The sequence below is a fragment of the Mixophyes fleayi genome, chromosome 3 (assembly GCF_038048845.1).
Source record: "Mixophyes fleayi isolate aMixFle1 chromosome 3, aMixFle1.hap1, whole genome shotgun sequence".
NCBI lineage: Eukaryota > Metazoa > Chordata > Amphibia > Anura > Limnodynastidae > Mixophyes > Mixophyes fleayi.
In genome coordinates, this window is record NC_134404.1 from 138,428,199 (window position 1) to 138,446,211 (window position 18,013).

At 41.1% G+C, this 18,013-nt stretch overlaps 1 protein-coding gene across 1 annotated transcript in view; it reads left to right on the top strand.

The window, feature by feature from the left end:
- The first annotated feature begins 16,594 nt into the window (after positions 1-16,594).
- Positions 16,595-18,013, top strand: part of THPO (thrombopoietin) — a 73,316-nt gene continuing 71,897 nt past the window's right edge. Inside the window, exon 1 of the mRNA XM_075202453.1 lies at positions 16,595-17,060. Within this exon, the coding sequence (XP_075058554.1) occupies positions 17,048-17,060 (13 nt within the window). The 5' untranslated portion in view covers positions 16,595-17,047. The remainder of the gene's footprint in view (positions 17,061-18,013) is intronic.

An 18,013-nucleotide genomic window follows, 5' to 3' on the forward strand; every position in this document is an offset into this window, starting at 1 on the left:
AACACCCAGTGCAGGCCCTGGGGATGCACCTGGCACTCCCATCCCTGCTGCCTCTTACCTTTGCAGGCTTGTCCGACTGGGAGTGCGGATTAGATGTGACATCATAAGCAAGCACCAAACTCCCAGCGTAACACTGACAGGAGCAGCAGCCAGCAGCTTCAATGTAAGAAGATCCCAGTGGTCGGAACTCCCAATGGGGTATCACAATCACTTGATGAGAAACATTGTCACTTTTTCTGTCTCCCTCTATCCATTGGTACCCTGGGCAGACATGATAGGTTCTTCTAATGGTGGTGTCGGCCCTGTCGACACTCGCTCAGCGTTGCAAGTGCTTTGAGTGCTGGAGAGAGGACTTTGGGACATTTACAAGCATCAAGGACTCTGGGAGATCGAGAAAATGGCTCTTACAAGGTTTTATTGCACCCTTAGATGTTTTGTATCAATGCAGGAAATGATCAGTATTCCTCTCAATTCACATGCCTGCACCTTGATGATAAATAGTGATGGGGAGAGAATAGTTACAATCTGGGTATTGTTGCTGATGAAAGGTGGATTTACTGAAGAGACTGATAACTGGATAGCACTGCAGTCCGTGAAATCATTACTGTAATTTAATTAGTGTTACCAATAGGCAGGAATTTTACAGGCTAGGCTAGTACAAATCTGACTCTCTGCCAATAATGTCACTTACAGTACAAACCCAATACTAGTTTAGGGACAATAATTGCTCTGTTTCTGCTCTAATACAGCCTGTGAGCTAACCCTGCTCTCTCCCTCTGTCAAATGGCGATGGATTGCTGTGGAGGCAGGTATTTATGCATTTCAAATATCGCAAGAACCAAGCTCTGAGATCCGACGACGTCACGATCATGTTTTGCCTCTATTTTGAATCCGAATGGGCGGCTCGGATAGGTGAAGTTCGGGCGGGTTCGGATCTCGGGGAACCGAGCCTGTCCATCTCTAGTTTAAATAATCCTACAAACAAAACCTTGTTTTCCTTTTTTTATTGCTGCAGATGTATTTGAAAATGTAACATCATACTTGCCAGTAGTTTTATTTTCCTGTTACAAAGCATAATCTCATTTGTGTATGGACAGCCAATTACAGTGATGTGATAAGAATATTACCCTCCCCTCCTATTTAAGTCTCCATAGAACAAGCCAAGAAGAAGTGGGTCGGGAATCTAGTGCTTTGATAGCAAAATAAACTTCTTGTCCCAACTGATAGGTGACGGGAACATGGCCCAATGCCTTGGCATTTTGGTCTTTCTTGGTTGCTGACACCTCTCTGTAGACCAGCCACCCTAAGTAATTGTCCTAGTGCTTTCAGCAGGTATCAGCCCCCTGACCTGATTGTCTCAGGATGCTTAGGCTGACTGACAGGGTGCGCAGCCAAAAAGGGCAGTGGGCCTGATATGTTCCTCCATGATGTCAACTTGACTCTTCTCCTGTTCTTCCCTTCCTCTTCGCATGGGAAGAGGAGTTTGCCACATACAGGATTTAAGCTCTTAAGATCAGGTACGTGTGGGTAAATTGTGTGTGTGTGTGTGTGTGTGTGTGTGTGTGTCTGTGTGTGAGGTATGAATGTAATGTAATGTGTGCTATTAATGTAAAGGGGGGCTATTATAGCAAAGGGGGAGTTGGTGGGGGCTATTAATATAACACCACTTTCCCAATTGTGCCAGTGGAAGAGGAGTTTGTAGTAGAATATTACCTCGCCATTGGCTGTCCTGCACAATGCCTCCACCGTTGGTAGAATCACGTGGCGTCTTCATTGGCTAATGTCCAGGAAACCTGCTACACTAGAGGGAGACTAAGGAACGCTCTGCCCATCTCCTATCTATGACCACACACAAACACACAAATCAAATAGCGGTGCTTCAGGCTGGTCTTTAGAAGCCACACCGGTACATTTATTTCTAAAGCATGGGGACAACTAAATGTTTTAACTTTTATCTCAAAAATATACTTTTCAAAAGAAGGTTGCTTTGCAATATGTACATAAAGGGGTCAAATGAAATAGCATATCAAACAGGATTTTCAGTGCGATGAGATAAACACAACAGCAATATGAATGGTCAAATTTACAATCAATAAACGCACAGATGGATGTAGCCTACGCTCAACGCAAGAATGTCACATCAAACCTCAATCAAATATAAATAAAAAAATCAGGTTGATTGTGCGCTTCCAGATAAATAAAGTAACAGAAAATATAATGAACTACATAGGGAGAAATAAATCTATTACCACTAAAAATTACATCAATGCAAATGGAATTATGAAAGGCAAGCAGTCACTGTAATAGTGGCATCATGCAAATCAATTAAACATTGGAATTTACCATGGAAAGATCCAATATTGTCTGGAATGTTACCCGATAATCATGCAATAAGTTAGTAATTAAGTAATAAGTGTCCAAATCTTTGGTATCCAGTAGCAGGTGCTGGCTGGTAGACTTTAGCCCAGGGGCACATATCACTGGCCCATAAGTACCGTCCCATTCTTAAAGGGTGGTTTTGGTACAATATATATTTATCAATATAAAAGAGCGGCTATTTTAGTGTTGCTTAACCCAGCAATATTTTATTATTATAAATGATAAATCTAAAATAATGAAAAAAAATAATGCAATAAAAAACAAACCTCACTTTATATTGCATTTTATTTTTTTATATCATCTCCCTACAGCATCATTTTTATATACCTGGCTGATAATAATGGGCTTTATATAACACTATATAGCTATAAATTTACAATATCAAATAACAGATATGTCTGTCCCATCATCATATTGTTCCCTTTTCATTACACGGCGGCCCACTTCATCATACTGCCGCTCCCTTCATCGCACCATTCGCCCTTCATCACACTGTCCCCCTGCATTACACGTTCCCCCTTCATCACACTATTGCCCCCTGTATTCCTCTGTGCCCCTGCATCCCACTATGCCCCTCACCACACTGTGCCTCTCATCACACTGTGCCCATCATTACATTGTGCCCCTCATTAATGTGCAAATCATTACATTGTACCCTTCAGTACTGTGTCCCTCATTACATTGTCCCCCTAATTACTGAGCCCCTCATTACATTGTCCCTTTCATTACTGTGCTCCTCATTACATTGTACCCCTCATTACTGTGCCCCTTATTGCGTTGTCCCTCTCAGTACTTTGCCCCTCATTACATTGTCCCTTTCATTACTGTGCCCCTCATTACGTTGTGCCCCTCATTACTGTGCCCCTCATTACAATGTCCCCCCATTATATTGTCCCACTCATTACTGTGCCCCTCATTACATTGTCCTCCTCATTACTGTGCCCCTCATTCAATTGTCCCCATCATTAAATTGTCCCCCTCATGACATTGTCCCTTTCATTAATGTGCTCCTCATTACAAAAAGAGATGCTCAGGCTCGGTTCCCCGAGAACCGAACAGACTCAAACATAGCAGATCTGTGAACCAAGCCGGCTCGATACTTTCGCGTGTCCTCGGATTTGAAAACAATGCAAAACGTCATTGTTACGTCGTCGGATCTCGCAAGCTTTGGATTCTATAAGTACTGCCCTTCACTGCGATCCAGTGCCATTTCACAGAGGGACACAGAAGGGGTAGCACGGTTCTTGGCAGGCTCTAGGGCAGTTGGCCAGCGTCATAGGTAGAAAAAAAAGAGGAGAGGTTGCAGTGTTCTTCAAAGTCTCCAGTGACATTCAGGAGAGCTCCATTGCTAATTGTCATTGCGGAAATAGAAATAATAGGGCTGGCAGTCTTGGTCTACATCTGCAGTCACATTGTACTGTGTTTTATAGGTAACATACAAACAGGAGAGCTGCTACTTTGCTAATTCTCATTGCTGAAATAGAAATAAAAGGGCTGGCAGTGTTCTTCAAAATCTGCAGTTACATTTTACTGTTCCATAGCTCATATAGAAACAGGAGGGTTGTCAGTGTCCTTGTCACTCTCCAGTCTTCAATCACATTGTTCTGTCACTCTCCAGTCTCAGTCATGATGATACTAATTCCTCTACCTCATGTGCCAAAGCCTATGTCAAGTGCATAGTAGTTTTAAGTCAGGGAAACAAAAATGTAAATATAAAGCTTGTACCTTTTTTTTTAAAGAAAAAAACACCTCTCTAATAAAGGTGAAAGTTTACTGTAGAAAAACACAAAATTGCAAACATGCTATTCTACCCAAAATATTTCCAAGCATAACAGCATTAGCTAGCTAGCTCCCTCTTCTCTAGCTAGATATCAGCACCTGCAGTCTACACTGTCATCATATTTACCCTCATCAGTGCGTACATCATCCTCAAACAATACTAATTCATCCCCGCTGGAATCCACCATCACAGAAGTCTGTGTATTTTGATGTAATTGCCGGTAGTGGCCTTCCTCATGGAATTTGTAGTTCATTTTACCGAAGAGCTGTCACGATTTTTGGGCAATTCTTTTAGACAAGACCAAATGTCAAAATGTTGTGCAGACTCATCTGCATCACCACTAGGTGTCTTGGGAAAGTTTTTTCCTAGCAGCAATTTCCAGAGAAACTGGAAGAGGAGAAGTCATTGTGTCATGTACCACTTGAGCTGTCAGCTTGCTGACCAGGAGCTCATTGCATCTCAGTTGGAAAGAAAGAGAAGACATAGCTCTTAAACTTAGGATCAAGCACAGTTGCCAAAATGTAATGATCCGATTTCAAGATGTTGATAACTCTTGGATCCTGGCGAAGCGAATAAAGTACTTAATCTACAAGTCCAGCATAATTAGTGGAGTTGCTTTGTTTCATTTGCTCTTTCAATTTCTCTTGCTGCTTTTCAAAAAGTCTAATTAGGGGAATCACTTGACTCAAGCTAACAGTGTCTGCACTCTCTTCACAGGTGACTTGAGTGGTTTCAGCACCTTGCACAACAAGGTAAGTATTCTCCACTGCGCTGTACTAAAGTATATTCTCGCTAAAATCTATTCTTCTTGCAGCTGCTGCATTCTCCTACATGCTGTTGCAGAATCCCAAAAATTACACTAAATATTTTGGGATACAGACAGCATCTCCTGCATGTCATTGTCAATTTTTAAAAAGTTCTGTACCACCAAGTTGATTGTATGAGCAAAACAGGGAATGTCATGGAGTTCCCCCCCACTGTAATGCTCTAACAATATTGGTGGCGTTATCAGAAATCACATATCCTCTCGAGGGTCCAAGCAGGATAAGCCATGTTGCAAGGATATCGCTTAGTTTTTCCAAACAGATTGTTAGCGGTATTACCTCTGTCTTGCGCCTTGTCTCGTCTCTGATAACCACCTCTCACTTCCGCCTTCAAGACTTCTCCCGTACTGCTCCCCACTTATTGAATTCCCTACCGCGCGCAATCAGACTTTCCGCAGCCTTCAAATCTTTAGATGCTCTTTGAAAACCCATCTCTTTTTTAGAGGTGACATTATCCTCGATAGCACTATATCACACTAATGCACCCTCACAACTTTCCCAATCTCCACACTGAGCCACACTCGCTTCTCTTGTTTCAGCTGCTTCTTCCCTTTAGAATGTAAGTTCTCTAATGAGCAAGGTCCCCCATACCCTTTGTTCCGGTGGTACTCATTACCACGGCCACATTAAATCCGAAAAGCTTGTAAACAACTTTGAAATAACGATGCCTCTAAGCCCTACACTAATCAAATAACTACTTACCATATTTCAGACATGGAGTTTGTCCGGCGCCTGAAATTCACGTCCACTGTACCATCCGATTGTGTTAAACAGCTACAGTGTGAAATTCCGTCACTTAGTATGTGCAGAGTGAAAATGCCGGTTTTAAAGCAGCAACCCCAGGACCACACACCTATATTCCATTATACAGACGTGGGGTCCAGGGATTGCCGCTTTAAAACCGACTATTTCTTCTAGATATCTCAGTTCCAGAATCCCTGGCTGTCCTTCCCTGCCAGTCTGACACACTCTTCTCCAAATTACTGTTTTTTCACACTCCTGAAATCCTTATCCAGTCTCTCCCTCTCCTTAACTGGGACTCTGAATTATGAACCTGACTCCTGGTTCCACAGCACAGCTTTCTCCAATTCTGCATCTCTCAATTTTGTTTCGGGATCCCAGACTCTCTCACACAACCTCCTCTCAGCTCTCTAGCTACTCATTCCACTGCTTTCCTGGCTTCACACACAATATTCCTGCCTCTACCAGTCTCTGCATGTCTCCCTGAATTCTGTCTCGCCCTAAGGCAGTCGTGGGATGTAGTCTCCAAGTGGTCTCCATGTGTTCTGTTTCACATGCGTTGTCTGTCACAGGTGCCTGCACTACATTAATAAAATGTGGTGAGGGTATTAAAGTCATGTGAAAGCTGGTGGGAGCTATTTATATAATGTAGCAGGAAGTAGGGGCTAATAATTTGATGGGGGCTATTGATATATTGTAAGGGATCATAATGCAATATGAGGCCACTGTTTTACATGTGGGTGCTACTTGAGAGGACTAGTTGGAGGGAAGAGGCCTATTTATTAAATGTGGGTGTTATTGATTTAATGTTGGGGCGGCAGGAGTGGGGAAGGAAGGCCTAGAGCATTTACTCATTACTCATCTTTCCAGGAGATAGATACCTATCTCTTCTCCAAAGCCCCAACATTCTAGAATCCTAAAAAGTAACAACAGAGCTTAACACTAGCAGCAGCAGGTACTGAATCTGTAAAAACAAGTAGGAAGGAGCTTGTCATTCTGCCAACTGTTTGGGAACTGTCCCATACAGCCGGCAGAAAACGGGTCAAAGTGCTGCATTGCACTACACAGAAGCAGCTCACACTACTGCTCCATGATGTGGACAGTCTATGCAAGTGCCAGCACAGCAGCTACATGTAACTCGGGGAGAATGGTGGGGGAGCATATGTGACAAGTAGAGAGTGAAGTGGTAATATGTCCCTCACCATTCTTCCCTTGTCACATATGGAGGGGGAAGCATTTCTCATTCACACAAGACTACTAAATTCATAAAATACTCCTACCCCTTGTATTCTTGTATATAGAAGTAGGAGTCCTGATTCCACCATGCGTCCACAATACTTCTATATCTAGTATACATGATCAGTGATGGAACTACATGTCCCAGCATGCCATGTCAGTGGTTTTTGTGGCATGCTAGGACATGTGAGTCAAAGGCTATCATGGCAATGATCTTTTAACTATATTTTCTTTACAGAATACTATACATTGGATATAGAATTACTGTAGTGGAAACTTTCATCCACAGTACACAGCAATTCTATATTCAGTCTATATAAAGCAGTGAAAAAATGTAAAATCATATTGTTCTACAGCTGCCTGTAATGTATGACATGACCTTCACAGACTGTCTACACCCCCTCAGCAGATATTATATGAGCCCCTACCATTAGTTTTCCTTAGTGTCCTTTACATCCCAGTCCAACACTGCCAATGGTTACCAATGGGACATACTGAAGTAGTAATAACAGATGGACAAAGACAGAACAAAACAACTGCATTTTATTGGCAAACCGTCTGCAACATTTTGAGCCCATGGCGTAAATGTATCAAGCTGAGAGTTTTCCGGCGGGTTTGAAAAGTGGAGATGCTGCCTATATCAACCAATCAGATTCTAGGGGGCATATTCATTTCTTTATTTTTCCCACCGCGTAAAAACTACTACCGTTATTACGGTAATAGTTAGCTGGATTTCAGCTTGCGGCTCAGGGAGCTGCGAGCTGATATCCAGCGAGAAAAATACCGTAATAACGGTTTTCTGGGCACTATTACCATAATAACGGTAATAGTGTGCGGAGCGGGAGATTTTCACCGTTTACGCCGACAGTTGAATATGCCCCTAGCTGTCATTTTATAGAATGTACTACATAAATGATAGCTAAAACCTGATTGGTGTTTCAAACCCGCCTGAAAACTCTCAGCTTGATACATTTACCTCCAAATCTGTCTTAAGATGAAGAAATTGCATCAAACCTACAATGACTAACTAATGTATTAAATGAGGACCACACAGGTGCACTGTATAATTCCATCGGTTTGACATATGTAATGATCTTACAGATGGATATTTTGGACTGTGGACTGTTTTTTTCCCCCTATAACTAATAAAGATTCCATCTTCCTGATGGCTTGGGTTCTCTCCAGGTTTATTCACCGGTATTTGATGGTATCAAACTTAAGCCATAATTCCTAGTCAGTGGTCCGAGTATTAGGATAACACCTAGGAATAGTTATCTAATGATTTACATAGAAGGTACAGACCACCTTGCATCTGAAAGGTTCTTTGGACACAAGAATAACTCTGTAATGAGAAAAGGACAGGTAGAGCTCACAAGTCTGAAGAGCATGCATGTGATTGCAACCAAAATTTAGATTTTTCTAGAAAATTTCTAATGACATCTCTAAAGGACCATACTTGTGTGACTCGAGAACAGCGGATGACGGTCTCAGGTTGGCATAGATCTGACTTGAGGATTGTGTTGTTGCACAGCTATTATGAACCTTTTAACTAAAGGTTCTACTGACCATCTGTAATCAGTGAGTGCACACCTTAATGCAGTGTTCCTTATCTCCAGTCCTCACGCACTTCCAACAGCTAATGTTTTGTGACCCAGCCCAGTAGACTAAATCCTGAAAACATGAGCTGTTGAGGACTCGAGTTAAGAAATACTGCCTTAAAGGATAGCTGTCAAAAGTTGATTGTAAAGCTTTAGTCCACTTACTATTGTTTGAGCATGATGAACTTCACTCTGTTGCAATAGATGGCAAACAATAGATACTGTCTCCAATTGCAAGAGATAAACTCTTAGCTAAACAAAGTCAAGTAGAACAGCCATTTAACTTGTTTAGGTCTTGTTCTCTCATTTGACATGCAGGATGTCATCAGAGTGCATCCCCAGTCCTCTCTACTTAATGTGAAAATGGTCTACAGAAGACAGACATGAGTCACTGCATTCTATATGACTTACAATGACCTAGTGAAGACATGCTTACCTAGTTCTGACAGTCAAAGGATCCCCAGAAGATGGTACTAATATCAGCACCATTAGCCAAAGAGAGGGGATAAGCCCCTATCCAGAATCAGTGGTGGAAGTCTGTTTACACAATTGATTGGTGACTTTGGACATGACACAATGTTGGATGCAAGTATCCAGCACAAGAGAACAGTAGTTGAAAACAAAAAGATACAAATTCTGCATAATGATATAAAAACATGGCCAAATAGCACAGAAAAGTAAATAACTAAAGCAGTGTATTTGGCAAGAGTTGCTGGATGACATGTACAAGCCAATAATTAAAAATGTAATTTGAAGGTGGATAAACCTTTTGGAGGCAGGGATCAGACAGTGTCTGTTTCCGTGGGCCATTGGTGCACAACATGTGGTCCAGGATACTGTTTTTGCAGCCCTCGGAAAGCCTATCACTGTGAATTCGCACCCTCAGGCACAGTGAGAGCTGGCAGTCAACAGTGAGGTCAGTCTGGCAGTGAATCAGAATGAATATCTGTCATTCTGATTCAAAGCCACTGTCCCTGCACAACTGCTGAGCTTAGTCGATAGACTAAGGAGGACAGGTAAGAATGTGCATGAGAATGTGTTTCAAAAATGCTACATGGGGAGAAGCGGAGAAAGTATTGCTAAAGGGTGGGAGAGAGTGGAATGTTTGGCCACGGGGGTGTGGGGACATGGTTAAGAGGGCTTGGGGGAATTACTTGCTCTCTGTGTGACCACACCTACTGCATGAAATGACCACTCTCGCACTGGAGATGCGCCAGGGAACAATGTGCTGCTACATGGGCAGGAGACTGGAGAAAGTGTCGCCCCAGGGGGAGACTATGTAGCCACAGATGTAAAGAGGGTTCTCTTTTCCTGTAGTATTATCTCTCAATGCAGCTTTCGGACGAAAAATGTTGTGCACCCCTGACATAAACCATGGATTTGAGATTATATAAATTATTATATATTATTCTCTAAATATAGAGCTCACTGTCTGAAATTGGTACATTGTCAGCTGCTATCCTATGTGTAATACCTCATGCTGTCTTTATTATTATTAACATTTATTTATATAGTGCCAGTATACTCCACAGCACATTACAACTGGGAATAGACACCACAATAAACCAAGACTGGGTATTTGCAGACAGGTAAGAGAACCCTGCTCACAAGCTTACAATATAGACTTTATGGATGGTTCGATCTATTCAAGGTACCAGACATACGACATTGAATATTCCTGAAAATTTGGAAGACATCCAAAGACAGTAAAGCATTAACTAGTAGTAGCAACAAATATATTCATGAAGGTCAACCTATGAATGCGTTCACGAATCCTGTAGTTAAGACATGTGTTTCGCATCACATATAGTGCTTTGTTTAATGAGGAAAAAATTGATACCATCCCTCAAGGTCTGTTTACTAGTGACAAAAATGTGGATCACTAATAAAGGATCTTAAAGGATCTGCTAGGTGGCCAGAGAGTGGTAAATCTTTGCAATGAGACCTTTGCTTTTATTGGTTTATTTCATTACATTGTTATAGCTAATGGCACACCATGCCTACGGATTAAGTGGCGAATCCGTGCTATCGTGTTTCAGATCTCTGATTAGCTTAGTTATTAATCAGAATAACTGAGATAATTGCACAAACATTCTATACCACATGCGCACCGTTCATGATGTAAATTGTATTCTATGGAGCATTATTTTCAATGCTTCATTCTTTTTAATAATGTCCTATTAAGCAAAACAGACAGTTCTTCAATCTGTGTGTTAGAATTTGTATACTGTCAGCGTTCTGTTAGTGATGGTAAATATACCAAAAATAAAAGTACATACATATTAGTGATCCACATTTTTGTCACTAGTAAACAGACCTTGAGGGATGGTATAAATTTTTTCCTCATTAAACAAAGCACTATATGTGATGCGAAACACATGTCTTAACTACAGGATTCGTGAACGCATTCATAGGTTGACCTTCATGAATATATTTGTTGCTACTACTAGTTAATGCTTTACTGTCTTTGGATGTTTTCCAAATTTTCAGGAATATTCAATGTCGTATGTCTGGTACCTTGAATCGATCGAACCATCCATAAAGTCTATATTGTAAGCTTGTGAGCAGGGTTCTCTTACCTATTTGCAAATACCCAGTCTTGGTTTATTGTGGTGTCTATTCCCAGTTGTAATGTGCTGTGGAGTATACTGGCACTATATAAATAAATGTTAATAATAATAAAGACAGCATGAGGTATTACACATAGGATAGCAGCTGACAATGTACCAATTTCAGACAGTGAGCTCTATATTTAGAGAATAATATATAATAATTTATATAATCTCAAATCCATGGTTTATGTCAGGGGTGCACAACATTTTTCGTCCGAAAGCTGCATTGAGAGATAGTACTACAGGAAAAGAGAACCCTCTTTACATCTGTGGCTACATAGTCTCCCCCTGGGGCGACACTTTCTCCAGTCTCCTGCCCATGTAGCAGCACATTGTTCCCTGGCGCATCTCCAGTGCGAGTGTGGTCATTTCATGCAGTAGGTGTGGTCACACAGAGAGCAAGTAATTCCCCCAAGCCCTCTTAACCATGTCCCCACACCCCCGTGGCCAAACATTCCACCCTCTCCCACCCTTTAGCAATACTTTCTCCGCTTCTCCCCATGTAGCATTTTCCCAGATCCCTTTTTGAAACACATTCTCATGCACATTCTTACCTGTCCTCCTTAGTCTATCAGCAAGACTAAGCTCAGCAGTTGTGCAGGGACAGTGGCTTTGAATCAGAATGACAGATATTCATTCTGATTCACTGCCAGACTGACCTCACTGTTGACTGCCAGCTCTCACTGTGCCTGAGGGTGCGAATCCACAGTGATAGGCTTTCCGAGGGCTGCAAAAACAGTATCCTGGACCACATGTTGTATACCAATGGCCCACGGAAACAGACACTGTCTGATCCCTGCCTTCAAAAGGTTTATCCACCTTCAAATTACATTTTTAATTATTGGCTTGTACATGTCATCCAGCAACTCTTGCCAAATACACTGCTTTAGTTATTTACTTTTCTGTGCTATTTGGCCATGTTTTTATATCATTATGCAGAATTTGTATCGTTTTGTTTTCAACTACTGTTCTCTTGTGCTGGATGCTTGCATCCAACATTGTGTCATGTCCAAAGTCACCAATCAATTGTGTAAACAGACTTCCACCACTGATTCTGGATAGGGGCTTATCCCCTCTCTTTGGCTAATGGTGCTGATATTAGAAACATCCTCTGGGGATCCTTTGCCTGTCAGAACTAGGTAAGCATGTCTTCACTAGGTCATTGTAAGTCAAATAGAATGCAGTGATTCATGTCTGTCTTCTGTAGACCATTTTCACATTAAGTAGAGAGGACTGGGGATGCACTCTGATGACATCCTGCATGTCAAATGAGAGAACAAGACCTAAACAAGTTAAATGGCTGTTCTACTTGACTTTGTTTAGCTAAGAGTTTATCTCTTGCAATTGGAGACAGTATCTATTGTTTGCCATCTATTGCAACAGAGTGAAGTTCATCATGCTCAAACAATAGTAAGTGGACTAAAGCTTTACAATCAACTTTTGACAGCTATCCTTTAAGGCAGTATTTCTTAACTCGAGTCCTCAACAGCTCATGTTTTCAGGATTTAGTCTACTGGGCTGGGTCACAAAACATGAGCTGTTGGAAGTGCGTGAGGACTGGAGATAAGGAACACTGCATTAAGGTGTGCACTCACTGATTACAGATGGTCAGTAGAACCTTTAGTTAAAAGGTTCATAATAGCTGTGCAACAACTCAACAACTCAATCCTCAAGTCAGATCTATGCCAACCTGAGACCGTCATCCGCTGTTCTCGAGGAAATTGAGTCACACAAGTATGGTCCTTTAGAGATGTCATTAGAAATTTTCTAGAAAAATCTAAATTTTGGTTGAATCACATGCATGCTCTTCAGACTTGTGAGCTCTACCTGTCCTTTTCTCATTACAGAGTTATTCTGGTGTCCAAAGAACCTTTCAGATGCAAGGTGGTCTGTACCTTCTATATAAATCATTAGATAACTATTCCTAGGTATTATCCTAATACTCGGACCACTGACTAGGAATTATGGCTTAAGTTTGATACCATCAAATACCGGTGAATAAACCTGGAGAGAACCCAAGTCATCAGGAAGATTGAATGCCTTCTACTTATACAGAAAAAAAACAGTCCACAGTCCAAAATATCCATCTGTAAGATGATTACATATGTCATACCGATGGAATTATACAGTGCACCTGTATGGTCCTCATTTAATACATTAGTTAGTCATTGTAGGTTTGATGCAATTTCTTCATCTTAAGACAGATTTGGTCTCAAAACGTTACAGACAGTTTGCCAATAAAATACAGTTGCTTTGTTCTGTTTGCCCATCTGTTATTACTACTTCAGTATGTGCCATTGGTAACCATTGGCAGTGTTGGACTGGGACATAAAGGACACTAAGGAAAACCAATGGTAGGGGCCCATGTAATATCTGCTGAGGGGATGTAGACAGACTGTGAAGGTCATGTCATACATTACAGGCAGCTATAGAACAATATGAGTTTACATTTTTCACTGATTTATATAGACTCAATATAGAATTGCTGTGTACTGTGGATGAAAGTTTCCACTACAGCAATTCTATATCCAATATGTTTGGATACACTGTGTCATCATATCACACTGTGTCCCATCTGTCACAATATAGCCTCATCATATCACATTGTGCCTGCTCCTTCATTCATCACACTGTGCCCCCTTCATTGCACAATGGCTCCTCATTCATCACACTGTGCCCTGATTCATGACACTGTGACCTCATTCACAATACTGTACCTCCTCCATATCACACTGTGCCCCCTCCATCACACTGTGCCCCCTCCATATCACACTGTGCTCCTTCCATCACACTGTGCCTTCCTTCATCACCCAGTGCCCCCTCCATCATTTACCTGTACCCCTCCATCATTACCATGTACCCTCATTCACCACAATGTCATCTTCCATTCTATACTTAGCTTTCTATTACCTTAATTTTTCTGTCTTCTTCTCTTCCTCTCCTTCTGTGTCCTTGCTCCTCTCTGCGCCGCTCTTCTCTTCTCCCTGCTCCATTCTCATTGACGGGTGTGACGTCATCATGTCCCGACAGTAAGTTAGAATGCAGGGAAGGCAGGTAGAGTGGAGCGCCTCTCAGAAATGGTGCTCCCCTGCCTTGCCTATCCCGCTTTCTGCCGGCCCTGGCTGCTTGTGGAGAAGTGGGGCAGAGAAGTGTCGGTATGTCATACTGGCACATACCGCCCCACTTCAAGCGCTGATCACTGTGATTATAAATTATAATTTATTTAAAGAAAATATGAGGGATCATAAAAATCCCCAATAGACCCCATAGACTTGTTTTTTTTAAGATATAATGCATTATATATGATGAAAGATATCTGAAGTTAATAGAGGATTAACATTAACAAACTATCTGTTTGTATAGAATTATTTTTTCCCTTTTTCTCCCTCCTATTCTTCCTCCTTTTCCAAGTTATTTCTTCTTAACTGAGGAATGTTACCAACTATGATTAAGAAAGAATTCAAGCACTGAAAATTATTTTCTATTAGTTCATAGATCACTTAGATATCAATATGGTCATACTTGTACAGTGAGGTGTGTAACTAAAATGTCTCAGAAAGTAAACAGCAATATAATTTGCCTTTTTTTAATAACATTCATTTTTGACTCAAATACGATGATGCAACATCAGGGCCTGATTAAAGGTTCCATCCGCCCTAGGCTATTGTACCCATAGCACCCCCCCCAAATCATTAGTGGAAAATTCAGGAGTGTTCTCCAGTATTCTCATTTAGATTCTCTTACCTGTTCTTGCTATTCTTTCTTACTTATTCTTGCAGCTTTGTTGTCAATTAGCTGTCTTTTGGAAAGTTGGGGTCCTGTTTTGAAAATGTGCAAAAATTGTATTATAATGCAAAATGTTAACAAACCCTGAATTATTAGGATCTTTAGAGAGCGAAGGCTAAACAATTCAGAGATCATGCCCCCCCCCCCCACCAGCCAATTCATCAACCACCAGCGGCCAATTCATGACCCCACTGGCAATTTCATTACCTACTTCCTCATTCATTTCATCACCTTTCCCCCAGTCATTTAATCACACACTCCTCCAGGCAATTCATCACCCACTCACCCACAGCCAATTCATCATCCAACTCAGCTACTCTTGCCCATTCCTGCCCCACTCTTACTTTCCACGGGCCCATTAAAAGGATGTATGCATAAATGTCTCTTAACCCCCAGTGGTCAATTCATGACCCTTCCCCAGCCTTCACCCCCCCCAACCATTTTATTACCTCCCCTACCAAGAGCACATGTCACTTACCTTCCTCACCAACAGCAATTTTCAGACTCTGCGCCTCTTTTCTCTTCTCAAGCTCTACAGAAATCTTCTTCTCCAGGGAACAGGCAGTCGACTGCGGTTAGCTGCCGGACAGTTCTTAATCCAGTCTCATAAGATGTAGTAATTTTGGCGAGACCAGACTAGGAACTGCGGCCGCACTGACAGGCAGCTGACAGCACCATGATTTGCTGTCAGGCTGCCTATACGTGATAGCAACTGTCGGAGCTGCCACCTTTTATACCAGAGGCAGCCCCTGATGATCACAACCAGCCCTGGGAGCGCTCAGCAGTTATATTAGTAAAATATATATGCGGATGTTAAAAAAAATTATATACCAGCAGTGCCGCATCTCCCCCAAGACTCAGAGGGCCGGGTTGCAGCCGATCAACCTATTGGATAATCAGGTCCTGTGGTATACTGATCTCTATACATTATTATATACATTCACAGATTTTAGTCTCCTTCTGCTTTTTGCTTCATTAACAATGGAAACACTAAGCTGCATCGCATCTGCTGCAAATAATAAAAGCAGTATACTTTTTGCTTTACGTATCAGGCCAGCAGGGAGATTGTGATCAACCCATATTTCTTTAGCCCTTTAATTTATTTTGTTAGTCGAAGTGGTTTTAAAAGTTTATCAGCTTTTAAAGCAGAGAATAAGACTGAACAGAAGAAGCATCATGGATGTCTGATGGGAAGGTCAGAGTGGAATCGGAGGGCATTTGGGCACTTTATGGCAAGTGGGAGGTTGGCATGAAATGTTGGTATGGTATGAAATGTGGAATTTTGGAACAAGTGAAGAAAATTTGGGGGCATTTTGGGACGAGTGATATTGTGCAGAGGTAGTTTTTGGGGCTTATTAAGGGTAAGGTGTAGCCCTTTTTAAGGCTAGGGGCCGCATATGTGGGATTTGAAGTATATCAGTTTGTCTAATTAAAAATTTAATCCTCAGGGTACGAGAATTGCATATACAGATGGCTTTGTTTAGTGTGTTGTAGATGAGTTCAAGTGAAATTGGTATTGTGACAGAACATGCTACACCTGCGTCATTAAGAACAATTTGGGACAACAGAAGACAAATGATTCAGTAAATGCACTATATGATCTCCTTTCCTACTGTCATTCCTCCCCCAGTGTCTTGAAAAGTGGAATGTCTCTGAGATATGTACTCTCTCACACATAGGACCATGTTCTCATTTTGCCCAATGACATCTTTCAGAACAACAGGATGTGGACATTTCTGGTGCTTGGCAAGGAATCGAGATTGTGTTCTCAGTTCAGTTTCTTATTCCTAGAGTCAGACAAAGATCCTGAAACATTTATTTATTTTTGTGCATCTCCTGCATTTTGTTTGTAGTTGTCACATTTTTCACAAGATCCTTATAATTTTCTTAATTTTTTTAACTGGAAATAACATTTCAACCAAGTCTTCTCAATGTCTCGATCTTCCACATAATTCAGTTTTTTTTCTACATTTACCATTCAACTGTCTTCTGCTAAACCAGCTTTTCCTTTTCTGTATAAATGGAACTGGGACATGGATACATGTGCTTCCAGCAACACAACAATGGAGACAATATAGAAACTGGCTGGGGATGGATATAAACCGTAAGTACTATAGATACAAGATAACAGTATTCTATTTCTATTGCACTTTCCCTCAGAAATATTCCATTGTGTAATATGGGAATAGTATGGAGATTGAAATATAAACTGTTTCTAATCCTGGCTTTATATATATATACCAAATAATAGTACTATTCCTGGGCCACTAGGCTATCTTTCATATGAAAATGCATAGCGCTGCAGAAGGCACCAGCGTGTTAGTTGTTTTCAAGGCTAAATCAGATATTTGCTTTCACAAATAAATATGCAAGTATTTATTTTATTATAAAGTTGTCCTATGAAGTGGGTTTCACAGAAGACCTAAACCTAAAAAAAGACATATGCGTTTTTTCATATGCTGCAATGGAGGATGAAACATGATGCCTTAATGTCTGAATAAGAGCAAACGTTCTATTAGACTTTACTCATTACAGACAGGTTTAGTTTTGTGAAAGTCAGTGACTTGGATTAATAAATAACATTTCTTGTTAATAAAGATGTATATTATGGTGTATTTTTTACTTCTTGCACACTGAAAAAATAAGCAATCAATAGCATTTTCAATATCATTCCATTTATTTATCTGAAGACATGCAGCTCAGTAGTGCACAGTTTTGGTCTAATGTTTTGTTAGGTGCAATGATCAAAGCATTTGTCTCTGCAAGGGATGGAAATGCAAACTTTCTTTTTGCATACAGGGCAAATACTGCATGCTCTTGCACACTGCACACATATACCGGGCAGCTATATTTTTACACTGTATGTTAGTTTGGGCTAGGCTTTGCTTCCCTCACAACTGTTAATATAATATTTTCGCAACTGCAACACAATATGGTTTTTCAAGACGTAGCTAAAACGCTAAATAATTTATTTTTAATTGTTTTTTACTGTTTTCCAGTACAAGGGATGGGGCAGAGAAAAAGAAAAGGGGGGGGCAGGCGTGGGCTGGCAAGTGT